The following is a 26,690-nucleotide window of genomic DNA, read 5'->3' as shown; positions in this document are numbered from 1 at the left end:
TCAGCCGCGGGCTCAGTGGACCGCGCCCGCCCCGGGTGCAAGTGTCGGCACCCCAGCTCCGGCCCCGGGGCGGCCTGGGTGTGAGGGAATTTTCCATTCGTTCCTTTCTCGGGCCCAGACCGGTTCAGTCCTTCTCCCACTAGGATGTTCCCGCGGCTTAAAGAGTCCGCAGCGAGCGCCGAAATACCTCTCCTAGGGCGGGTTTTGGGGTGTGTGTATGTGTGTGGTGGCATAGGAAGGGTGGCTGATTATGTTTTTTTGGGGAAAAAAAGTCATAGTAGCATTGCACCGGTATGATACCTTTAACAAGTGGGGGTGTGTGTGGAGAGAGCAAGAGAGAAGCAGGAGGAGGAGGAGGAAGGTGGGGGGCGGGGGGTGTGGAGAGGCTGGTGCAAAAGGAATGCGCGTTTGCAGGAGGAGGAGTAAAGCGATGATTGTGTAATTAAATAATAAAACAATCCTTAAGTCTGATTTGGAGAGAGCTCGAGCGGGGTCCAGAGGGTGGAACCGGTGAATTTTTCAACTTCCAAGTTTTGCAACGAGAGAAAGCAAGAGAGGGAGGGGAAAAAAGAGCCCAGAGCAGAAAAGAGAGGAGTTTGGAGCCGAGCGGGAGAGCGGGATTTATCGTTTGGGATTTTTCTGGAGATCCTTTCGATCCCCCTGGGCTGTGGGCAGCAGCAGCAACAGCAGCAGCCGCCTCCTCGCTCGGCCGGGTCAGACGTGGGGCGAGGCGGGCGGGCCGGCCGGCGGGCGGGCACTGAGGAGCCGGCGCGGGCGGCGGCGGCTGCAGCCGGGACCGCGCACCGCAAGACTCTTCCGCCCGGGAGATCTGCGCTCGCGCCCCCTCCCTCATCCAGGCCTCTCCCTTCTCCCCCACCCACCCCGCCCCCACCCGGCCCTCTCCCGCGCGCGCCCCGCCACCCGCGCGCACTCGCTCACGTTCCCCCTCGCGCACACACATGGTCGGCTCGCGGCAAAGTTTAGCCTGCGATCACCACTCCGCGATCCTGCCGCAGTGTTCGGGGCTGTAACCTTGAACTTTCCCAGCGCGGTGACACATTCTCCTCGCTCTCCCTGCCGCCCGCCCTCCTGCGCCCCCCTCCCCGCCTTTTTTAAAAAAGCATTTCACCATCCACCACCACCCCAATCCAACCCACACCGAACCTTCGCGCACCCCAAACCCCCAACAACAACAACAACAACAACTGCAAAACAGAAAACAAATCCCCAAACCCAGGCGAAAAGCAGCTAACACCGGCGGCGGCGGCGGCAGCGGCCTCGGCGAGCACGGCCAGCGCGCTCGGACTGCAAGAGGGTTAAAAGTGTAGATTGGATTTCACCCCGGGAAATCTAGCACGCCGAGTGAACTTGAATCTTTGGCTATTTAAGGAGGACTGGGTTTGTTGTGAAGTTGCGGTGATCCAGCGCAGAGCCCCGTCCTGATTGATCGCATCGCGGGGCTCAGATGACTGTAAAATGAATAGATGAAATTCTTGCTTCTCGAAGATTTTCTTGGGCATCTCCGGGAAAGTGCGTTTTAAGGCGAAGTCATGATGTATTCTCCCATCTGTCTCACTCAGGTACATGTCTCGATCACTTTCTCGAGCTTTCTCTGGCCCCCCGACGCCTTTGTTTTGTTTTCTTGCTTTCGTCCTGCGGACAATTAACGGCTTTAGTTAACCTCCGCACATCCCAGTCCCTCGGAGAAGTGGCGGCAGGCTTTGCGGGACGGCGTGGGAGCCGGCGCAAGGCCCCTCGCCCACGGCCGCTGCGCACGCCCAGCTCCTCGCCCTGGGCACGGAGAGCGGGCGCCAGGGCCGGGCAAGGCTGTCGGGGGTGGGCAGGGCCGAGGCCAGCTTGCGCGAGCCCCTAGGCGGCCCCCCAAGTGCCGGCTGTGGCACGGTACCCTTGCCCAGGGTATCTGCCGCTCTTTCGGCTGCTTGCGCTCAGAGGCGGACTTGGTCTTTAGAGAAGCTTTAGGGGGGAACTGAGCTCTTAAAAAACAGCCTGTGAACTTGGGCGAGGGGACTCCAGCACGAGTCTGTGTGGGCGCCTCTGGACTCTGCTGCAGGCTGTGGGCGAGCGACGAAGCGAGTCCGAAGTTGTGGTCCGGGGACCCATTCCTTTGCTTTATTTGGGACCTAAAATCCTGGTCCATAGTGACCCGCATTTGGGACTTCCAACGACCATAGCACAAAGGCGGTCTTTACATTGGCATGGGTTTAGTGGGTTGTGGTGAATCTTAGGGACTTTTAGGACATGTTCATTTTGTGGAGACCTGTTCGTTTGACGATATTTGGGCGTAGTTCGTAAGGCATAAAGTAATGCTTGAAAAGTAAGGTCATTTTAATTTTTTTACTTTGAAAATTATCCTAAGACTTTAGCAACAATGTTATGAAATAAAACACTGGCCTTATACTTTTTTTTTTTTTTTAAGACACAATTTATATCACTTTCAACCAGGCGGTTAAATGAAAAAGTGAGGAGACTGAACAGGCTTACCTGGGCGCAGTTTTCATCCTTGCCTAGCGAACTAAGCAACTGATAAAGTAATTAAATAGCTTTGCCCAGAATTGTTATTTGAAGCAATATTTTAAGTCTTTAAAGGTATAGAACAATTTACTTTTAGGAGTATTTGTCATGATTGGTAAACTGAGAACTATCATCTTTGACATTGGCATAAAAACTAAACAGCTAAAGAAATGTTGGCTAGTTTTGAGTGTGTTAAAAAATTTAAAACATCTAAAATCACGATGAAGCATTTTAAAAAATGGACAAATAATTAAGATTTCAATTGTATGACAATTAGAAGCCATTGTGATTCAAAAGGACTGAGGCATTCATAAATTGTGAATGAAGATGAAAACAATGATAAGGCTTATTCAGTGATTGGATACAGTCCTGTAGCTTTTTGGCTGACACATTTTTTATTGTTTATATTTTGTTTGGCATCTGAGTATGATTAACTTAGATATGGCTATTTTAAGCAAGTAAACGTGCACTTTAATTTAACAAAACTGGAAAAATGGGTTTCTGAGTTATTTGTATTTTAAAAGCTATCAATGATTATATCCAATAAATATGATGAAACTGTTTCAGGTATAATGTATTGCCCTTAGTTGTAAAAGTTATCTTTAATAGTACACATCAGCAGGAATTTTTCCCTCTTTCTGGTAAACTACATCTATTTGTATTATTTTTCCATTGGGATGAAATATAACAAATCAAAGTAAGCTTTTCACTTACAAAGTTCTGCATCACATTCTCACTTTTTTGTATTTATATTTTCCAATATTGGCTTTTTAAAAAAACACTCCTAGTGATTACATTGCATTTTTAGTCTCCCCTACATATGTATAGAAAAGTGACTAGTTTTATCTCGATTTGCTAAGTTAAAAATAATATTTCAGCATCCTGACATATGGAGTGTTCAGAGCATATACAGCATAATTGTTCAGCTATCACATTAGTATTCAAGGATATATGCTTACCGACACTAATTCATGATGACTAATATTCTCTACTATTTTAATAATATAAATATGTGTTGATATATTAAAATTAGGGATTTAGGGCCTATACTAGAGAAAAAATTTTAGCTCTAGAATTCTTATTTAACTAATCTCAGTGTGACTGTTTAGGTAATGTAAGGTATTGCAAAAGTGAGGACACATTAACAGTGTTATTTTTGTATCAGATTTGTAGCTTAATTTTGTATTGTAAAAAGCCTTATAGCTGAAGCACAACATGTTTTAGGAAGTGCAAATACAAAATAAAGTAACATTCTTAATTTGTTGAAAACTTTCAAAGAGTATCGCAGTTGTTGCAATAAAGTATCTAGGTTTTAGAAAAAAAATTACAAGGAGTGATCATTAAAGTTTTTGATATTTAGCAAAATGGTATGCAGAGTGTCAGTACATCAGTAGAAATCAGCATATATACATTAGTATAAATCAGATGTAAAAGGAAAATTATGACTTATCATATGATTTAATATTTACTTTTTCCAAATATAAACTCTCAATAGTATAACTTTTAATGGGCATAATGAAATTGAGTATTTTTTTTCTTTCATTGTCATTCCAATTCTTTAGGTACTCCCCCCCATGATTAATTATTATATAATGATGATGCTTCAAGAACACCTAGTAGTTACTTTTCCACCACTATATTGGTCTAATTTTCTACCCTTTCGTGGAAACCATTGTTTCTATGAAGAAAAAATAAATATGCCTAGTCAAATTAGATTGTTTATATTTGAAATTTGTAACTTGGCTACTAATCAATTTAGACTAACTAAAGGAAGTTTTATAAGAGAAAGGATTACTGAATGTCAATGTATTTTAGTAAAAATTCTGAAAGAGTAAGCTTGCAAGTTACCTTAACATAAAATCTTTAGATCTTAAATCATTTACATGTGTTGATTTTTTTAAAAAATAATTTTTATAATTATTTAGTGTTATAATTATAACACTGTAGGACACACGAATACCTTAATTCCACCCTCCCCCTTTGAATGAGGACAGTTACTCTGTACCATGTTCATGTCACTTACAATAGCTACTCAGGATTAGAAAACGATCACACTTGGGAGATGACATTTAGACATGTTAATGCAAAAATGTATGTGACATATAGCAAATCTCCACTTACAGTTTTTTTTTTTTCTTTTTGGTGGTGGTGGGGTGTAGGTCTCCTTATCAAATAAGTGATTCACTTAAAAGGAATCCCTGTAATAGTGATGCCCTAAAAGATATTAATAAGGCAATTTGGTGGCCTGAGAAAGTTTTCTACTTGTACTTATCAGTAAAGAAACATGTACATTTTAAAACAATATTGGGTGTAACTGACAGCAAACACTATGAAACGTTAAAAACAATGTTTTGTGTGCATTGGCTGAGAGTTTCCAAATTCAACCTTCAAATTTGCATTTTGGTTTAGATAACTTGTTAAGATTTTGAGATTTATTTCACAATAGATGATGTTTACAGTTAAATACTGCAACTCAAACATATTTTTGATGTCTTTATAACAAAATGAAATGTCACTGAACATAGTATTTAAGGACATGGTACTTAAGTCGTACCAAATTGCTTAATATGTGTTAAGAAAATATTGCATTTTAGGAAGCATGACAAGGGTAAAATGAAACAAAGCTCCTCCACGAACTCTTTACATTCTCAAATTTTTAGTTTATGAATGTATATATGCATGTTTTTTAGTCATATCAATAAATCATAGTAAAAGTCAGATCATAGGAAGTGAGTTCCCAAAGCACGTTTAAGTCCACATTTCCTTGACCAGGCTTTCCTCTTGCATATATTTTGAAGACGGATAAACAAAGTTTTTGTAGTTACAGTGAAAGCTGAAAGCATGGCATCAGAAAGTGTATGAAGATAGGGAGGTCTTATCATGGGCTGTGGTTGCTGTGAGCAGGGCTGCCTTCCCACACAAAGAACAGATTGTGGTTTAACTCTTTCCATGGCCTAGTTTAATGTGCTCACATAGTAACCGAATTGTTCAAATCTCCACTGGAAACTGCTGATCGGTTTAATGATTTCCTCTGTGGCATTGGGTTATGCCTCATGCTGTGATGTAATCATCTGCATTCTGTATTGTTATAAAATTTTGGTTCATACTTATTCTGCTGTAGGAACATTTTACGGCAATATGTTGGAACACTTGATAACTACATTATTGATTGAATGGGACATACCCCTGTTCTTTGGAACCGCAAGCTATTAAGATGTTATAGTCTTTAGCCTTAAAGTTTTGAATTTTGGCTTAAAATGCATTTATAGCTATGTGGAATTTGGGGGGGGGACACCTTTGTTGGAGTGTCATTAGTTTATTATTATCATCTTACCTAATGGAATTAGCCAGTCTGCTTGTTAAATAGAATTATTCCATATAGTTCAGGGTGACTAACATGAGTATGTAAATTCTAACTTGGGATACAATCAGTTAGAGAAAGTTGTTCTGTGGTTGGCATGACAGTGTAGTCAATGTGATCAGAAAAATGGTCACAGTGAAAGTTCTCCTTTGCTTCAGATCTTGGCTTATTGCATATATTCAGTGTGCACGCACAGGACGTTATGTTCTTTTTCTGAACAGCAATAGACCTAAGCTTGTAAGATAGGTTCTACCTAAGTCAGGAAGTAAGGAAACACTGACTGACTATATTTGAAACTTGAAATATCTGTAGGTAGAGATGATTTGTCATACCTCACTGCTCCCTCCCTTTAAAAAAGACTTGGATGAAACAGACAGGAATTTACCTAAAGGTAATCAAAAGATGTGTGCATTTGAGGATTCACAACAACACATACGTGCACCGGAGTCCTGTCCGATAATTCATCTTTGTGGCAAATGAATTGTATGGATTCCACAAAAGCAGTAACTGACCAGCCGTGCACTCCTGGTGTCCCCTGCCACAGCATGCAGAGACACAAAGAATGTAAAGTTGGTGCCAAGTTGCCATTTTTCATTGTTCACCTCAGATTGATTTTTAAGGGGTTTAGAATAATTGCCATACTCATGTGATCAGTTAACAAATTAACTGACTCTGTGGGACTTCATATTCTATAGGAAAACTACCGAAAGAACATTCATGTAATTTTTGTTTTCAACTTTAAAAACTTCTGTTTAAAAATGCAAGAGTGTGTGTCAGTGAGAGAGCATGAGAGACCGAGAGAAGGCGTGTTGTGTGTTGGGAACTGGTGTTGGTGTTGCGGGGAGAGAATGCACTGCTCAAAGTATGGAAACCTTCTGTTCAGGACACTGATACCACAGGCTGTGTCCTTTGCCCACTTTCCCTCACTGTATACCGGTTTCTCTAGTTACCACTCTTGGAATGGTGCTGTTTCAGTGTTGGAATGTTGGACGTTTGATAAGAAAATGGATCAAGTTTAATGGCGCATGCTCTTTGTGCCACCAGCAGCCTCTTGCTGAGAGCATGCTCCAAAAGCGGGAACTGTGTGGCATTACACTGAGCATCTATATGCTTTGTGTTTCTGTGCCACAGAGAAGAGAAATGAACTGTGGCATTGCTCCTGCCTTCTGAACAGCTCTGCTCCGATTTAAAAAAAAAAAATTCACTGTGTTCTTTGTAAAATGGTACTGCGTAGTGTTAGTTGGTCAATCAAATGTTTAAATATTAAATTAGATGCCAAGCACCTTGGTCTCATATGTTTTAAAGAATGTAGAATGCATGGCATTGGGGTGGGCATGAGGGGGATGGGGCCAGAGCGGAAATACGAAATAAAACCTTATTTTCTTTGTAGGAGGTAGAATCAACTTGTGAATTTTGGTGGAGAGGGGGCAGCCTGGCATTCTTTATTCTCTTCTTGTCCTGCTATTTTGATCATTTTAAATAAGAAAAGAATGTTATTTTCATGCATAACTTTTTGTACTGAATTGGGAATGCATTGTGGTCTTATTTTTGAGCATTTAAAATTAAACTGACTATGCACCTCTTTTTTCTTCCCTGTCTTCTACAGGATGAATTTCACCCATTCATCGAGGCACTTCTTCCACATGTCCGTGCAATCGCCTATACTTGGTTCAACCTGCAGGCTCGAAAACGCAAGTACTTTAAAAAGCATGAGAAGCGAATGTCAAAGGATGAAGAAAGAGCAGTCAAAGATGAGCTTCTCAGTGAAAAGCCTGAAATCAAACAGAAGTGGGCATCCAGGCTCCTGGCCAAACTACGCAAAGATATCCGCCAGGAGTACCGAGAGGACTTTGTGCTCACCGTGACTGGCAAGAAGCACCCGTGCTGTGTCTTATCCAATCCTGACCAGAAGGGTAAGATTAGGAGAATCGACTGCCTGCGACAGGCAGACAAAGTCTGGCGTCTGGATCTAGTCATGGTGATCCTGTTCAAAGGCATCCCTTTGGAAAGTACCGATGGAGAGCGGCTCATGAAATCCCCACATTGCACAAACCCAGCACTTTGTGTCCAGCCACATCATATCACAGTATCAGTTAAGGAGCTTGATTTGTTTTTGGCATACTACGTGCAGGAGCAAGGTAGGAGCAGATCATTCTTTCTTCTAGCATGGCAAACACTGTCCACAAACCTCGCTTACGGAATATCTGGCATGGGTTAGATGGTCCTCGAGGTCCCTAGATGTCCTCCGCCCTCTCTGAGTACAGTGGTATGCCCACTTCCATTCACATGTCCACTGCCATGTGTGAGTCAAGTAAATAGACACGGAGCTTTCATACCTGGATAGGCTTGGGTGTTTAAAGACAGACCACAAAGACATGCGTTTTTTTTACTCATGAGTAACACAGAGTAGTCTATAACATATAGTTTATTTACACTTTATGCTAGGGATTTCTTGTACCTAGTTATCTTTTCCCAATTTGGAAATGTAACTTTATTTATGAATAGTGAAACCACTATTTAGTAATCTTTGTATTAGCCTCATAACTAACTAGGTTAGTGAACTTTGTTCAGAAATCTAGTGCTATTGGTACCAAAAATAGAATTAACATTTACTATTGTAAAATGCTTAAGATAGCCACTATCAAAGCATAATCTTACATAGACCTAGATTTATTTGATTTTAATATTCCATCAACACCTACTTTTGATTATGCAATATTCGCTATAGATGTAATAGAATATTATTTTTGTGTAGAAGTGTATAATATTTTTCCAGAGTGACTTGGGAACACTTTATATTGTTAGTTTAATTGAATGTAAATTCATAAAACTTACAAAGGAGAGAAGTTATAGCCTTCCTTAAGGAACATTATAGGACAAAAACAGAAAGTGGACTGGTTACACTGGTTTAAAATAAATCTCAAAAAGAATGTAGAAACCGCATACCATACCTATGTTTTTAAAAACCTGATAAAGAGTTATAAATGTTGCCTGTACAATTCCAGATAGGTGATATTGTTTTTGAGTATTTTTTGGGTTAATGAAATATGTTTCCTTATTATTTTTACTTTTTTAAAGACATTTTCCTTAAGTATTTGAGAATTTCTTTTCTTCAAGTCAGTGTGTCAAGATATAGATGTCTTTGCATTAATAACAGTACATAGTAAAATGTCATTTAAAAAAGCAGCATACCAAAAGTGGCCTGAAGTTTGAGCTGCCACAGATGGTGGGTCATTTCCGAACTTGGCCTGGTGGGAGAGAAAATGGCCTGCAGATAGCCAGGTGGCAGACAGTTATATGATGGTGTTATATAAATGTGGGATTTAATAAATTGCTGTGTCCTTTATTATCATCCTAAAAAGTAAAATATAAAATTACTCTTTTGACTCAGAAATCTAGGTATTTACTAAATGCTTTTTGTCCTGATATTTCCTTCATATAGTTTTAGAAATATGTTGAAATATCATTTAAAAATTTTTAGTTTGATTTTAAATAATGGTATTGGATATCACTCATTTGGAAATATTATATTTTCTTTAAAAATAAAGTATTGCATTTACTATTTCCATGCATTTAAGAACTAAAGTCTGAATAATGATGGTTTGGGGAAAATATATTTTCATCTTGTGTGTCCTAAAATAAAAGCTCATTAACACATGACACTTAATTTGATTGACAGCTGTCTAGGAGGTGACATTTTTAAGGTGGGCTGTATATATGTGTTGGATTGACTATAAATGTGTTGTTACTGTGTTGTGAAAATTATGGCTGGAAGTAAAGTTTTAAAAAGTGGGTCATGTAACTTTTTAATACATAGAGAGAAGATTTCCAACCACCTCACTGCTGCTCACATTTTAACTAGCTTGAAGGCTAGTCCTTGAGGTGTGTATGCATGCATATTTACTCCTGGGGCAAGCAGCCAACTCTCTTAGTTTTGATGAACTGACAATAAAGAACGTATCCTTTGGATTTGTGAAGATAGATTGAAAAAAGAAAAAAATGCATAAATGCCTTCTGCATTGTACCATTGCTCAAGATAATTATAAAGTTTTAAACAACTCTTGGAGACCATATTTTCAGATAAAATGTTGATTTTGTTGTTGTTTCAGCATTCTCTCTTGTAAGAACCTTTTATCATTTTACCCTGTGTATCTAATAATGTGTATCCTCTGCTACCTGCCCCTGCATGATTTCCTCTTAACATCTGGTGGATCTTTCTTGGAAAAAGTCACATCAGGGTGCTTTTGTGTTTTCTCTTTTTCCAAATTTATATCTTTTTCTTTGTCAAGTGTAGGTTAATTATGTCATTTTGCAGTGCAATTGATTAAAGAAGGCAGGTTTTAAAAGTAAGTGTGTAGTCAATCAGAGAGCCACGTATATCATGACATTTTATTTCTCCTCTAAGTACATGAAAACCTACCTAAGTCTGATTTATAAATTAGGTGAAGAAGTATAAGAAGAAAAACATGAAAGAAAAATTAGAGAGGAAAAATGAAATGTTTGCAGCAGAAAGAGCAGCAAAATTACCTTACCCCCTTTTCTCTCTCTCTCCACTTCTAAACGACTAGGAGAAAAACATGAGAAAGAACAGGGAGAATGCCAAAGATGGTTGCCACTGCCACCAGGATTGGCATCAGACCCTCTTTGTTTAGCTCAGGATGCCTGTGATTTGTTAGTTGGCATCCGCATTGCAGTGTGGAGTGATGTTACAATATATTGACAATTTCCAGATCTAGAAATGTCAATAGTCCTCTTGGTTATTTATACAAGATCACATTCTGCATCTCTTCTGGAAGATGAAATAAAGACCAATATAATAAAGTTCCATTGTTGACCAACTTCCCATGCTTTTCTTTCTTCCTCTTTCTCTTTTGGTTCAACCCACACTTTTTTTTTTCCTTCTTCATGCCCAGCAGCCTCATCTTTTCTGAAATATGGAAAGAGTTACTAGAGCTTTGACACAAGCTATAATGCTACATCTGCATCTGATATGGTTTTGGGGAAAATTTATAAATTTTGAAATCATTTCTGATACATAGTTTAATAGGCTTTTACATCACAGGGCAGTATTTTCTTTAAAGCTCAATGTCTTTGTTATTCAGCTTCTTCTATGCATATAGTCCGGTTGACCCGCAATTCAGTCCATTTTACTATTTCTTTACATTAGTAAAGGGTCATGTTTAATATAGCTGTTTGCAAAATTACATGCTCCTCCATTTTACCTAAAATGTACACATCACCTGGGAATAACTGTGTTTAAATCCATAAAATCATTTCATGTTATTGATTCAGAGGGCTGCGCTTCGGCTGTTTCGTTGCTACAAGAACCGCCATTTTGTTTGTGAAGTGCCAGGCGAGAGGGAAAAAAAAGGCAGACACTGTGTTTGATGCCAATAATGGTTGCCAGTGGCACCGAGGTTGGCATCAGACCCTCTTTGTCTAGTTGCTGAATGCCTTTGATTCGTTGGTTGGCATCCGCATTGCAGTGGGCACACTGGAAAGTTTTTGACAATCCCTGAATGAAAGCTGCTTGCTTGTTTGCTGCAGCAAACCTTAGCTAATATAAAACCCTTCCTTTTTTTTTTTAAGGTTTTTTTTTTCTTTCTAAGATTGTGACATATTAAAGGAAAAATAGCTCTAAAGTATCGTCCATTTTCCCAAAGATATTAGAGATGTCCAGTGATTCTTGGGCAGGTGGTACCTATTTCCCCATATTGTCTTTGTTATTGCATTCATGAAAGCAAAGCAAAACAAAACAAAACAAAACCCAGGCAATCCTTGCACAGCATACTTTCCTGGGACATAGTGTCCTGTAAGATGTGGGGTACACTATAGCAAGTGTATGGATGATACACTGAACTTAGTGGGGTATGATGCATCCATTATGACTGACTGTTGCTTTTCAATCACATCACTTCTTATTTCTTATGCAATTTCTAATTCCCTCAATTTCCACACCTTCCAAGTTTTATAGAAACATTTTGAGAGGACCTTACTTTTCTTTCTGTTTGGTAATGTAAAACAGTGTGAATGTGGAAAAAAAAGAAAGAGAAAGAGAGAAAGAAAGAAAGAGAGAGAGAGAGAAAACCTTAATGGGGTAACCTACATGTTAAGTTCTGGTATAAATCAGTCATTCCTGAATTTCTCAATTATGCATCAAATGTTACCAAATTCTCAGTGCACAATTCTGCATACCTGGACAAACAACCAAAAGGCTAAAATAATTTTGGTTGAAGTTTCCTAGATAGTTAACATTAATATTGCTTTCCAGTTAACCACCATTATCTCGTTAATTAATAAGAAGGATTAGCAGTTCTACCCAAAGGGCTGCACAGAAGGAAGTCTGGCCTATGGGAGGCCTTGAGTCGCCAGACTGTGTCCTGTCTGAAGAGAAGAGAGGCGGGGGTGTTGGTGGGGGCGACTGGGCTTTCTCTTAGGCAGGGAAGGGTTTTGAAGACAGAGAGAGGTCACAACATACCAAGAGGTTTAAAGATCTCAAGAGATAGTAACTGTTGTCATGAATTTAACAGGTTAGAGTTTAAACCAAGTCAGCTAAGTGATTTTTGGACTGTACTTTGCACTCTTATTAAACATGTTTTGGAGAGCTGCACAGAGTTCAGCAACCTCATTGCTGTCATGAACAAGTAGTTTCCTTTAGCCTTGTTGAACTTTTAAAATTGGGATCCATCTTTGGCAACTTTTGTTTTATTGTTAAATGTTAAATAATTGAGGTATACATCGAAGTTGTGAAAAATGTGACTTGTTTACAGGCGAAATTGTAATCATTGTTTTTGAAATAGAACCCTTCCTGGTTGTCACATGTCATTAGTGAGGAAGCAAATGCTAAGAATTATTTTCCTCCTTTAGTAACTGGGTTTCAGAATCCTTTTTTGGTAACAATTATTTCTTTATGAAAAGCTTAAGTAGATAATTGTTTGCAAGTTGACAGCACATTTTAACATTTTAATAAATTTCGCTTCATTTGCAGGTATTTCCCATTAAGGGGAAAAATAAGCTTTCATAACTTGTTAAAATGAGGCTGCTCTGCAGGATAATTTGGTGTGCTTGCACTGTGAAATGCTCAGAGAGCATGAAGTTTGTGTGTAGGAGAAATACTTGGTTTGTGTGTTTGATTTAGGGGAACCCTGTTAAGTTTTCCCATCTAGCACCCTGTCCTTGAGTGAACTCATGAACTCCAGTGCACATTTGTTTGCATTCTTGCTTATACACAATTCAGAAGATAAAGAAGGGCTCTTATTGGCATGTCTTGCTCCTTGGCTTAATGAGACCTTTGTGGGAACATATATTGTGAGATAAGATTCTTAGCAATTTTCTCACTGATAAGAAGAAAACAGAATCCAAGGGGCCAGAAGTTCACTGTTTCTGCCATGATGACCCTGACACAAGATAGCTTTGCCAGTCAACTCAAGAGTTAAATGCTGAGGCCCTGGTTGCCAGCTGGGAAAGCTTGGCATCTGTGTTCTGATATGGCAAACTAAGCTCTTGCATTGCTGCTAATATGATCTCATTTTTCAAAGGGAAGTGGAGGGGTGGGGGAGGGAGAGAGTGAGCAAGTTCATTTGTTACAATACTTGTGATTTTTAAATATTTAAAACAACAGTTAGTGTGCTATTTTGCAGAGGCATCAAAGGTTGATAAGATATCCTATTTGATAGCATTAGGTATCTTTCTTCATCTTATGCCCTCCCCTTATATACACAACATTACATTTTGAAATAAAAAATATTTATCTAGATTTTGTGTGTTTGGATTTGCAAATGTACTATGCTATGTCTCTTGTGTGGTAAAATAACTCCAAATAACTCCATATACATGAGAACCGAAATCATATTCATCGTTCAAGAATAATGATAATTTTGGGGAACTGAGCATTGCAACAGCTGGAGATGATGGTTGAGGTTTCCCAAGGGGTGACTACCTGTTAGACACAGTTAAAGTGTGTGTGCCATGAGACTTAGGGTTGGGCAGGAGCTCTTTATAGAGGCCAACTATTGCCACTGGTTTAGTTCTTAAGTTTCTGTTTTCTAGAGTGGTAGATAATAAACACATCCAAACAGAAGTAATATAGATTTGTAAAAGATTTACTAGGATTTTTAAAAACTTGTTTAGTTGTTTTTCCCTAAATTTGGAACTTAGGAGGAAGCTGCCAAACGGAAATTAAAGTTCTAATCTCCATTAACTTTTTCCTTTTGAACTTGGCACTCTAATATGAAACAACAACCCAAGATATTCAATTTAGTGAGGTCTTTCTCTTCATAAGCATTCATCTTGTTAGGTTAAACTGAAAAGTCTGCCAGTAGGCTTGAAAAAAAAAAATCCTGATTTGTTTTTGGACACCCCTGTTGCCATCTTTGCTGACCTGTTAGAATTTCAGCACCTGAAGAGCGAGAGACCCAAAGGGAGCCTGAGTCAGAATTCTCTGGAATTCTTAAGAACTGAGATAAATTGGTTTTCTTTTCTGTCATCACAGTGACTTACATGATAACTGACTTTATAATCAAAGGAATAATTCTTGTTTTGTTTGTAGCTGAAGGTTTATAGAGAGTGGAAATAGTATATGAAATATTCATTACAATAGCTCACTATTGAATATCTGAAAATTATGGGCCAAAGCAACAGGGATGCCTTTCTCTGAAACTAGGTTTTGGGTAAATACTTCTCTTTAGTTCATGAAAGAGTAGCATTTCTGGTTTGAAGCCGATGAGAGTAAAACGTGTGGCACTTGAGTTTTTCAGTGTATATAGTACGTTGGAGCAAATGATTAGCCAGCATAATGTTCAAAGCAAGTTTTCTACCCCCCTCCATCCTTGTGGAGGAGGAATAATTTTAGAAATCTCAAGGACCAGTGGTTATGGGATCGGAAACTCGAGTCATTACAGCAGCATACCTCAGAGCCAAGCATAGCAAGAGGGGACGCTTCCTCTTGATCATGCTCACTTTTCTGTGGCAGTGAAGTTCGTTGTCTCAGATGAAAGTACATTCTTAGGTCCCTGAACCCTGATTATGAGATGTGGTAAATCTAACTGAATTCAATTGTTGGGATTTGGGATAGAGAATAAATTATCGAGTTGCAGAGAACTTTCAAAAACTCAAGAGTGTGTACTAAGAAGTGAGTCTGTGGGATTAGTGTGTATTGACCAAACGGTGCAGGACGTGAGAGTGATGGAACTTGAATGGTTATGCTTTTTGGTTGCTCCATTACTCAGAAAATTGGAAGAAATGGCTACCAGTTAACCAATGAGGTGGGAAGACGTTTAGGCTGAATTGAAGGCTAATGCATATGTTTAAGAAAAATCCTCAAAATTTAAATGAAGCAATATTTTAAGAAGAGAAAGCAAACAGTTCATGTGCATAAATATACTGTTTATAATAAAACACACAGACATACATTTTCTGTTTATGATGATAGTTTTAACAGGACTGCATTGATGAATCACAGTCAAATTAAAGAACTCTGAATAAAGACTATATAATTGAAAATATGGGGTGATGGATGAAGTAATTTTACTAGCTGAGAGTTGCCTGGAGGTTGTATATTTTCAGAATCCCATTTTAGGGCAGTTCAGAGCCTGTAGTAAGTTATTGATGAAGCACAAATTAGTTGAAATAAAATTTGTTTAAACAAGTACAAAATAAAGTAAGAATTGCCTTTGAGGAAAAAAAGTCTTTAATGCTAAATAGTTGTTTTAAAATTCTAGTTAGCTGTAACTATTTCTCAAGGTGGGAAATAGAATAAATATTACTCATTGACTTCTAAAATACATATATATATCCCATAAAACTACATAAAAGCTTTTAACAAACACCAGTTAATATTCAGTGACAGTAATATATATTCTGATAATATAATAAAGGTAAAGATTTAAAAAAAAAGAATTTTCTGTACACATTGAAAAAAATGCATGCAGAAATGTATTCGTGTTATCAATGAATGTAAATGCATAGGACAAAATCTAGTCATAAGTACAGATGTTAAAAAAGTTATTTGAAATAGTGCATATTCTGTAATTCATATAAGTAGGCGATTATATTTATGCCTATGTTAATAACATGAGTATGTCAATATGAAGTCTATACCCTTCTATTAGCCAATTCTAAAGTGTGAAAAATGTTCTTGCTTAGGACAACTTGTATTTTATTATTCTGACATCTGCAGTTTCTGGATGGATTACCTTAAATTTGCTATGCTATGTTAAAAGCCTTGTTTTATGAGGTCGGTCTCAGCTTCTGGCCTTGGTGTCAGGAACCCTGCTACGTGATGCAACTTGCCTTGTTAGGTTTAATTGACCAAAGCTGATGTGTTAAAACAATTCATTTGTGCTGTAACTTATGCCCTGGCTAAGTTGCTACCTGAATCCCTTGACCTTGACTTGTCTGGGTCATGGAATGGCTGCAAGCTGTTTGACCTTTCTATTGTGTAGTAATGTCACTGTTTCCTCTTATTCTTTTATGGTAATAGCTGACAAAAAGGCCCCAGCCCATACTTTACACACCATTGGATTCAAGGCGTCCCTCTCAGCAGCTATGTCTTCTGTTTGACATGGTCTGGCTGTAGAAGTGAATTTCTTTTGTTTGCTGACAGTGATGGGGACAAATTTGAAGCACTCCTTGCTACAAGAGGTGGGGGATAGTATTCTGGAATTTGGAGGGCTTTGGATTGATTCTGCTTAGATTTTCGATGTCTGTGTTTTATGATGATTCATATCACAATTTCCTATTCCCCACTCCTATGAGGTTGACTTTTCAGCCTTTTATATTTATGGTTTCCCTAACAATTACTTTTCAGCATTTTCAGTTGTTATAATAAAAATATTTTACTGACATTATATAGGGCTAAAGTGGCAAATTTATTTATACATTTGGTTGCTAATGTATAAGTCCTAAAACAACCGATTTTGAAACTTCACACTATAAATCTTTGCCCGGTATTGGAAAAAATGTATACACTAAACATGCAGGATAAAAACAAGACTATTTAAACATGAGAGTAATCTGGTAACTCATGTATATTATCTTATAATTTATATTATAGTTTAAGGGAAACCTCTAAATAGCTAAATTTCATGAAATAGTAGCGCACCATTAGTAAATATGAAGATTTTATTTCAGTGGGCCCTTTGCCAGTATGTAAGATTAACTATTCCAATGAATATAAAATTGTTTTTCTACTTTTCATGAAAACCTCATGTGCAGAAATAGAGAATTTTACCTCCGTTCTCTTCTAAAGCAGTGAAATAATTTTATTTTTAAAATATTGGAAATGTCTTCTAAAATGTTAAAACACAGATATTTTTATCCTACGAAACTTTTCTTTGCCAAATATGACATTATAGTTCATGATTTTTCCTATATTTGCCAGATTAAATATTTGAAATTCAAGCTGTTACATTTTATTTTTAAATTATTAGAGGAAAAAAGGAAGTTTAAGTTAGAATGTGCATTTCCTTCCTTGTACGTCGCATACTGTTTATACATGTGTGTGGATACACTGACAGATGAGGGACAATGTGGTACAGGCACTAGACCTTGGAAATAGCTTAAGACTTCTTTATTCCCATTTTTAAAATATCTGCAAAGAGCAGGTGAGAAGTTTTCTTTTTTCTTTTTCTTTTTTGTGCTCTCTTTTTTCTTTGGGTTGTTGTTGCTTTAATCTGTTTTCCTCTCCAGGAATATTTACAAGACCAAAAAATTTAAACACTTTGGGAATTAATCACGTTGATAATGTAGCATCCCATGGAGCAGAGGAGGAAAGGCGAATGAAATGCACTGAATCTGATTTTAGTCAGTAGCCCATTTTTCCTCTCCTTTCCTATAAAGACCACTTGAGAGTAGGAAACATCCTTCTTGCCTTTCTGCTCATTCATTGGCAGCCCAGTGGTAAGGCCAACCTGGAGCTGTGTTTGGATGTGGTTAGTGGGCTAATGGGCCACATGGCAGTGGGACTGTGGTATGAGAGCAACAACCAGCCCCAAAGGACTTAACAACGTCTATGATTTTCTCCAGACGTCTGCCTCAGTTCTTCCCTTGAAAGACTTTTAAAGTGATCTAAGCTGTGAAGTTAAAGAGAACCATGGATAATTGGTGGGTGCTGTTTATGTGTGAGTCTGTGTGCAGGCATGCACACACGTGTGAGTATGTTGTAGGGAGTAGAAGTGGAGTACTGAAGTTACAAGAAAAGAGAAGTGGCAGGAAATAAGGTAGTCGGCTTATTCATGTACTAAAGAGCAAATAATATGCAATTTAAATTATTCTGTTATCCTTTGAGTTTGGATTTCTCTTGGAGTTGAGCAAATCTCCCTTCTTTGTGTCTTCTTGGGTTTTGCAGAGCACAGAAAGTGCCTTACTGTGGCTATTATAACAACATAACAGACTGGGTGGCTTATAAACACCAAATTTGCTTCTCACAATTCTGGCAGTCCAAGACCAGGTGCCTTTCTGGTTGAGTTCTGGCAAAGGCCTTTTCTGGGTTGCAGACTGCCTTCTCCTTGTACCCTGTCAGGGCCGAGGAAAGTGAGATAGTCCCATGGTGTCTCTTTTAAGGGCACTAATCCCATTTATGAGGGCTCCACCCTCTTGATCTAATTATGTCCCAAAGACCCACCCTCCAAATACCATTACTTTAAGGTAAAGGATTTCATTTTACGAATTTTGGTAATACACATTCAGTCTATAACAGACAGTGTATTCCTAGAATCCAACATTTTGAATTCTGGTCTTGCCTTTTATTAGCTATATGACTTTGGTCAAGTCACTTATATTCCAGATACTTTGATTTTCTGTCTTATAAAATAAGGATTAAAAAGCCTACTTCATGGGGCTGTTTTAGGATTAATTGAAATAATTCATGTAAGTAAAAGCAGTAATATTAATGAGAGCCATTATTACTATAGATGGTGGAATATGGTGTAAGGAAGACTTCAAGAGTGAAGAGAAGAAATGATTGAATGTTGGGACGAGGGTTCATCAGTTAGTTTATATGAATCTCCCAAATTTTTTCTCCAAAGAAAAAATAACAGTCCTAATCACCGTGGTGTGTATCAATATTGATTGGTGAAAATTCAGAATGTCAGCATGCGAAGTTAGTTCATTGTTAGAACCCATTTAAGTTAAAATTAGCTGTATAATTTTGGAAATACTTCTCAGATTTACCAGAGAAAAAGTTCTTGATCACTGTAGAGGTATTTGGAAAGAAGGAATAAAATAATTTTATTCATGGCTCTCTGAATAAATAACTTTAGTGTTGACTAACGGGTGTTCTAGTGAGTACTTGTAATTCATTGCACTGCAGTAAAGGATAAAACTTTCATGTACAAAACATTAAGTTGCCAACATTTGGGAGAAGTACACTTAGGTTTTAGATTTGGTTGGACAGAAGTGATGATGATGTGGCTAGGCTGGATCATTCTTTCAAAGGAGCAAGCTGCTGGCTTTTGTACTCTAAAGTCTGAACATGTCATTTAAAAACGACCCTTAGTTGGATCAAAACCTCAAATTGTTTAATTGGTTATGTGAATTATTTTGATTTTATTGCCATTTAACTTTCTTCTCCTTTCAGTCAGTCTTTTCTATTTCTCCTTTTTATGCCTTTAAGAAAATTAAATAATTAAACAAACTCTAGAGAAAAGAAGTTAATATTTATTGTGTAGTAGAGTGATTTCACTTTTACTAAGAACAACTGGATGCCAAATGGGCAATGGTTAAAACATTTACTTCTCCTTACCAAACTGTGATTGGGGGTTGCCGTGTTTGACTTCATTGGCTCTGGTTGATTGGGTCCGTGTGCTCATGGAGCTACCTTTGTGCTTCAGATTCCTGGGAACTAGCTGGCTGGTGCTTGGTTCTCCATGTTTAGTGGGTTGTACCCCTCATTCACTTCACACAGCACGTTTGGCAAGTGGACCGATTAATGCATATCCATAGCCTCTTCAAGGGAAATACCTTAAATCACAGGTCACACTGATGCACTGTAAAAAAGCATCATATTCTTATATGAAGTACTTTATAATAATATTTATCATATACCTAGGGGTTCTAGCCAGGAGTTAATAGGAAAAGTTGTTTCACTGTTTGCCCATTAGTTAAAGGGTAACTAGGGTGTGCACAGAGCAGAATCAGAACATTGATTAGCTTGTTTAGATTTTGGTACATAATTTTTAATAATCCATGGCATGCTTTTTCTTTTTGAGAGCATTCTTGTGTTTAGTTGCCATTCTGTTTGTTCATGGGATGCAAAAAAATAAAAATGCATGGGATACACAAATAAAAATGATGGCAGAGGAATTTGGTTTTAGGTCTTTCTGATGCATTTGAAAAGCTTTGCTTTACACTTAGGATGTAAGTCATTGGAACCCTAAAATGAAGCATAAACGTGCATCTTAAATACTGGTTGCCTTTCGTAGACTCTCAGAGATGCTGATATGTTTCTTTACTCCTGATGGTGAAGCATCAGTGTTTCAGGATGTGACTTGCAGTTACCACGTAACAATTTCTGTTCTATTTACAGTCTCCAAATAAGGGGAAAGCTGCTTATAGTAATATGAGGATCACTGGTTTTACAATAATTAAATAGACTTGTTATACTACATTAATCCCTTTTGGAACATTTGGAATGACTTCTTAGTACCAACAAACACAGCATTAGGACCTACAATTAATCTGCTTTTTGTATCCATCATTTGTATAATATAAAACATGTGTATAGAGTAACTATTTCAGGTTTAAGATGAGTTCATGGGAGGACAAAATGAAATTATATTGGACTCATGAGCAACATGAATATAGTTCCAAGTACTGATGAAATATGGAATTCATTTAGAATCAGTATAGGTAAACAAATTATTTTTTGTAAGTTTTTATTTTTTGGTGAATACCACATTTTGACTCAGAATTACTCTCCTGTGAGATCCATGTTTTGTACATGATGCACAGATGTATGCAATTAAATAAATAAAACATTTATTTAATCAAATATCTAGGAGGTTGCATTAATACCTTGTGAGCCTGAGATTCTGGGTATTTATCATTGATACAGCTATTTATTAATCCTAGTGAAGATGAAATAGACCCTATTTCAAAGTCTGGACCAGTCTAGTTTTGTACATAGAAATGGTTGAAGCTAATGAAAGGCTCTGCATTCATTGTTCAAAAAGCATCATTATGGATTTGCTGAAGGGACTCCTGAGTTGGGATTATGTTGTGTCTCCTGTGGTAGAAGCCCCATGAGGCATAATTTCCTACTCTGTGGGCTCCTTTATTGTTGTTGAGTTTTTCACACTCAGGATGTGAATTCAACCTTGGTGTTCCAGTAACAGGAAAAATAATTTGTGATGGATGAAATATTAGTCCCAATCCTAGGACAGACTGCATGTGTATGTACAGAGTAGTATAGAGATGCTGAGATTAGTAAGTGGTTTGCAGCCATTTTAGACCATGTGCCTGGGACCAGCTAACACATTGTCGGGGAAAAACATGATGTAGCAACAATATTAGATCATGCAAATGAGACTACTGAATAGTAATAGTTATGGGCAATATTTTGGAAAACACTGATTAGTGACAGTTTTATTACAGCAAATGTATGTATCAAGTCCCCAGATTTCATTGTAATGCACTGAAAACAGATGTCAAAGTGTCCCAAACAGAATTTCATGGTTAATCTACATATTGCATGGAAAGTACAAACAAACCATTTAGAATTCTGTTATTTAATCCTTTTAGAAGGAATGAAAATATACAATTTAGATTTACTCCATTCTTTCTTTTAATTTCAGTTTTTGTTTTCTAGGGGCTGACGATAAATTATTTTTTGTTTGTTATTTTCTTAAGATGCATATGGGAGAAGACATATCTGCATATGGACATGATTTTACTTAATGTACTTTAAACTGTAAGTTTCTGAACATAAGGTTGTGTTACAAAGAAGAAGAAGAATAAAAATTGGGCTCTAAATTATTTAGTGACCTGGCAATGGAATTATTTTCTTCTATTTTTTTTTTTTTTTTTGTTTACTGACTCTGAGCCATGTAGCAATTGAAGCAGCTTGATGTAGTGGAAGAGAAAAAAATTGGTGGCCCTATTGCTTGCAAGTATCTTGGAGACTTTGGGCCCCTCATTGACTCAGTTTCTTTATCTGTCAGGTGGGAAAATGAATCAGTTTCCTGAGCTCTGGAGTGTCTTGCAATTTATGTGTCAGTTCTGAGGGTAAAATGAGAAAATGCTTGTGAAGTTTTTAGCACCACAGCTACCATATTGTAGGTGACATTGAAATGTTTGCAGTTACTCTTCTCTGAATCAACAGCCCGCATAGTGTCTGTGCATGGTAGGTACTCAGTATTTTACCCATAAATGCTCACCACTTTTTTCTATGAACATTCTGGAAGACTTGATCTCCCTTTTGTAGGGCAGAGCCTTGAGTTAAGGTTTGGTGCTATGTCTAAAATGGGAAGAAAAAATATTAAATTTGACAATTTTTCAAATATTGTAGTTCTATAGCAAGAATTCAGATATTATAGGTGCTATGTAATGTCTCAGAATCTATCCCTTAAATGGGCAGTACAAAACCACAGCAAATCACAATGCCCATATTAGTATTCGTGGGTGACCTAAAGAAGTAGCCTTTCCTAGAAGCATAAAGACAAGTTGGATTCCTATAACATTTCTTGTTAGATTTCAATATTCTTTACTATTATCCATTTTTCATAAGACCTTAATTTGAGTTATAAACAATCCCAGACATAAACATAATTGAAAACAAAAGTGAACATGCCCTTAACTGTTGGCTATCAGGGAATACTTGAAGCATTGGTGTTTATTTATGTTGGAGACCAAGACTTTAAAATCCCAAACATGGACTTGAATAGTCATTTCTGTTGTGTGTGTGTGTGTGTGAAAATATATACACATGTGTATATATATATATATATATATATATATATATATATATATATACACACCTGCCCGCCCGTCTTGTTAGCACTGAATTATAGTTCCACAAATAAGGTGGGAAGAAATATCTCAATATTATGTGTAAGATTATTCTCTGAAGAATAATTTCAATTATTTTGTCTTATGCAAAATATTACAGCATTAAAAATATATTTACTGATAATATATTTTAAGCCTAAAAAGTTTTAGTATTGAGAAATTTTCCTCAGAAGTCAGTAAATAATAATCCTTATCTTATTATTTATTTTATGAGTCCTTATATTTTTAAAAATGTGTTTTGTGTGTGTTTATATATAAAACTTTTATTCTGACATCTGCTTAATATGATTCTGTGTACATCACATAGTCAAGGAAGTAGGCATTTTTTAAAATTTGTTGAAATACTTCTTTCAACTAGGCATGGTGGTGCATGCCTGTAATCCCAGCTATGTAGAAGGCTGAGGCATGAATATCACAAGTTCCAGGGCAGTCTTCTAAGAAGCAACAGCCTATCTCAAAATAAAATTTACAAAAGAAAAAAAAGAAGAAGAAAGAACTGGTGATATAGCTTGGTGATGGAGTGCTAGCCCAGCATATAAGATTCCTTGGGTTTAATCTTCAGTACTAGGGTTTGGTGGGGTAGATTGAAGGGAAAAAAAAATATCTTTAATCTTTAAAGTAAAATACAGAGCATTTGGGATAAAGATGGCGAAATGGTCAAGAAATACATTTATGGGCTGGGGATATAGCTCAGTTGATATAGTGCTTGCCTCACATTGACAAGGCCCTGGTTCAGTCCCCAGCACCACACACACACACACCCAAGTACATTTATGGAACAAGAGTGCTCTACTGATGATTGTTTTCAATATTTTAAGGAATTAGGGAAAAATAGTGAAAAATATTAATGACCTTGCCCAAGTAATAAATAAGTTACAAGTCGAAAAGAAAGGGTAATGGTCATTTTCAGTGTTTATGAGCAACAGAAATGCAAGAGATAGTAGAACAAATATACAACCCACTAACCATCTCACCAACTACTAAATATAGTTAGATTTGCTGAGCTGACAGGGAGTGACCCTGTGGGACTGTAATGGAAAGGTCACAGAGAGGAGGTGAGTCTTAAGCAGAGTTTTCTCAGGGGTTGTGTAATAAAAACAAGACAAAACAGATAACCAGGAATCTCCTTATTATATAAATGGAACATATGGGTAATGGTCTGCATTGTACCAAGAATAACTTTTTTGGTGACAAATTTGATGTTTTTCTTAAAAAATATGTTAATCAAAGAATCTAATATGAATTCACAATTTAAAATGTTTAAAAGAAATATATCTTAAAACATTTAAAAATATGTTTTGTATTTTTTTATTAATTCTCATATTTTCATTATCTATAATCATGAGTGGAAACAATTGTCATGTGTCAATAATTTAAGGTGTTTTACAATTGAGAACATAATTCTATAGGCAAAAAATCTGGAAGGCAGAATATCCTGCAAAAAGTATTTAAAAAATGTTCTGAAATTAGCTTAATTCAGTTTTGGATCTAGTTTACAACATCATTATTATTATTTTAAAAATCAAGTGCAACTCAGTAGGAAAAAATTTATTTCTGCCTCATGAGGTGTGTTTGTTTTCAGACTTAAGTATGATCTGATGCAAATTCATGACTTTGTTGCTAAAGCAGTGGATGATATGGTGACACATCCCAAATAACATCCTACTTTCTATATTGAATTTTCCTAATATATTTTGCCCTCTGTAAATTATGACTCTTCCAGAATATAGTATTTCCTAATAAGTAGTTACAGGAAAAAAAGAAAAAGAAAAAGAAAGAAAAAGAAAACAAAAGAAAGAAAGGAAGAAAGAAAGAAAAAACAGTGGCAATCCTGTGACTATAGCTGTATAAAACTCTTTCAAAGTAGCTTTCAATCTTTTTAGTTTACAAAACATAACACCTAAAGATAAAATGGAACAGTGTGTGTGAAGTTCTCAGGTCTTCTGTCCTCCCATCACACCATCAGTTAACTGAAAGTGAACTTAAGTTCTTAGAGAGCAGTGATCATGTTTTCTCATTTACATACTTCTGCTTATTCTCCGTAGGGATATACATGTACATGTATATATTTGTCATGGGTTTTGTTGATTTGTAGTTGGATGTTGATTATGATGTGCACATTTAACAAGATTATGATCATGGAAATTTAAAAAGGAGTCAGCCTAACTTTGTCATTTACTATGACATTTCAAAGCCATTCTGTCTAAAACCAAGCTACTTAGTCATTCAACACATATTCACTGAGCATGGACTGTATGTATCAGGTACTGTGTCAAGTGCTGGAATTAGAATATAGAGAAGACAGACATTTTACTGATTTTACAGTAGCAGAAGGCAATTTAAGAAGATTTGTTGGATTTTTCTCTTTATTCTTAACTGAAAAGCAATGCTTACTAAATACTTTGGTGACAAAAGTAGTGGTAGTGATACATAAAATTATTTGAAGGAAATATCATGGAAACTTGTGACAGTTCCTGAAGAAAGAGTGAAATCATGAGAATAGATGCATTCTGATGAGCAAGAGTAATTTTTTCATCTATAGGATGAAAAAACATGTTTGTAGGGTTTATATAGGAGTAACCAGCATGCTATAGGATATGCTTCAGCATGTTTCTTGCAGGAAATTGGAAACCTGTCAGGATACTCTCTGGACTCAGCCCTTTTCTCCTAACCGGAGCAATTGCATTTGGGCTCTGAGAGATATCAGCATTGTCCCATTCAGAAGTGAGACAATCAAAAGGTGTAGTGAAGCTTGGAGGAGTAGTACATATTAGGCTTTGTAATAATGCTTGCACTTAATGGGACCAATAGAAGAATAGAATATGACATTGGGATACACTTCACAATTCCTCCAACTCAGATATCAGTCTGGTGGTGGACCATCATGGGTGGAAATGACTAGAGGTGCATGGAGAAGGAGTCATGCAAAGTGTATAAAAGTTGGGAGTTAGGTGTACTGTGCCTAAAACACAGCTCTTATTTTTAGCTATGTGACTTTCAGCAAATGTTTTCAGAAACTCTGTGTCTTCTTGTGCAAAACGGAGACTATGCCAATCTTTTTTTTTTTAAAGAGAGAATTTTTTTTAATATTTATTTTTTATTTTTCGATGGACGCTACATCTTTGTTTGTATGTGGTGCTGAGGATCGAACCCTGGCCGCACGCATGCCAGGCGAGCACGCTACCACTTGAGCCACATCCCCAGCCCCATTGAGCCACATCCCCAGCCCCTATGCCAATCTTAAAAGCTTTTTTTGAGGGCCAAATGAGTTAATGGCTTCCAGGCCTTGGGTAGTGACTCAATAGTAACTTGAATAAAGGTGTGTAGAATTTCTTAGTCTGTGATGCTTTCCCACTTGTGGCCATTGGATGTCATATATAGTAGTCTGGATAGCATTTAATGAACACTTATTAGGCACCAGGAATTTTTGACAATTCACCCGTGGGACTCATTTAATCCTCAGTGACCACAGAGGTGGACGTTTTACTATCTTTTCATAAATGAGATCTCTGAGGTGGAGGTAGTTCAAGTGACAGAGCCTGAATTTGAATACATGTAGTTTGTCTCCTGAGCTCTAAACCCTAATTCTAGATGATGAACTTACTCTATTCATATCAGGGTAAAAGGAATGAAGAAAATGTTGTATAGTAAGGGATAACCTCGGCATATTAAAAATCTCGTAAGCTCATTTTACTTATTCAAACATTTTTAAAAGGATTGAAATGATCAGTCATTTTATCTTACTGACTTGCAAGTTATTTCTTTCAATTCTTGATTTATTAATTCTGATATA

General features: G+C 37.2%; 1 protein-coding gene across 12 annotated transcripts in view; it reads left to right on the top strand.

Moving 5' to 3' along the window:
* Positions 1 to 26,690, top strand: part of Nfib (nuclear factor I B) — a 419,314-nt gene that overhangs the window by 195,875 nt on the left and 196,749 nt on the right. For 9 of the 12 annotated variants that reach the window (XR_005733947.2, XM_021728207.3, XM_021728206.3 and 6 more), the window contains exon 2: positions 7,500 to 8,031. Coding sequence is in view for 11 of the 12 variants with exons in the window: in XM_021728207.3 (XP_021583882.1) it covers positions 7,500 to 8,031 (532 nt within the window). In the remaining variant the exon portion in view is untranslated. Of the gene's footprint in view, positions 1 to 448; positions 1,581 to 7,499; positions 8,032 to 26,690 lie in introns of those variants that run through there. The other 3 variants (XM_005327987.4, XM_005327986.5, XM_005327989.4) reach the window with 2 other exon arrangements.

Source organism: Ictidomys tridecemlineatus, chromosome 4, assembly GCF_052094955.1.
Source record: "Ictidomys tridecemlineatus isolate mIctTri1 chromosome 4, mIctTri1.hap1, whole genome shotgun sequence".
Taxonomy (NCBI): Eukaryota; Metazoa; Chordata; class Mammalia; order Rodentia; family Sciuridae; genus Ictidomys; species Ictidomys tridecemlineatus.
The sequence above is the reverse complement of the archived record's forward strand: the minus strand, read 5'-3'. Positions and strand labels throughout refer to the sequence as shown.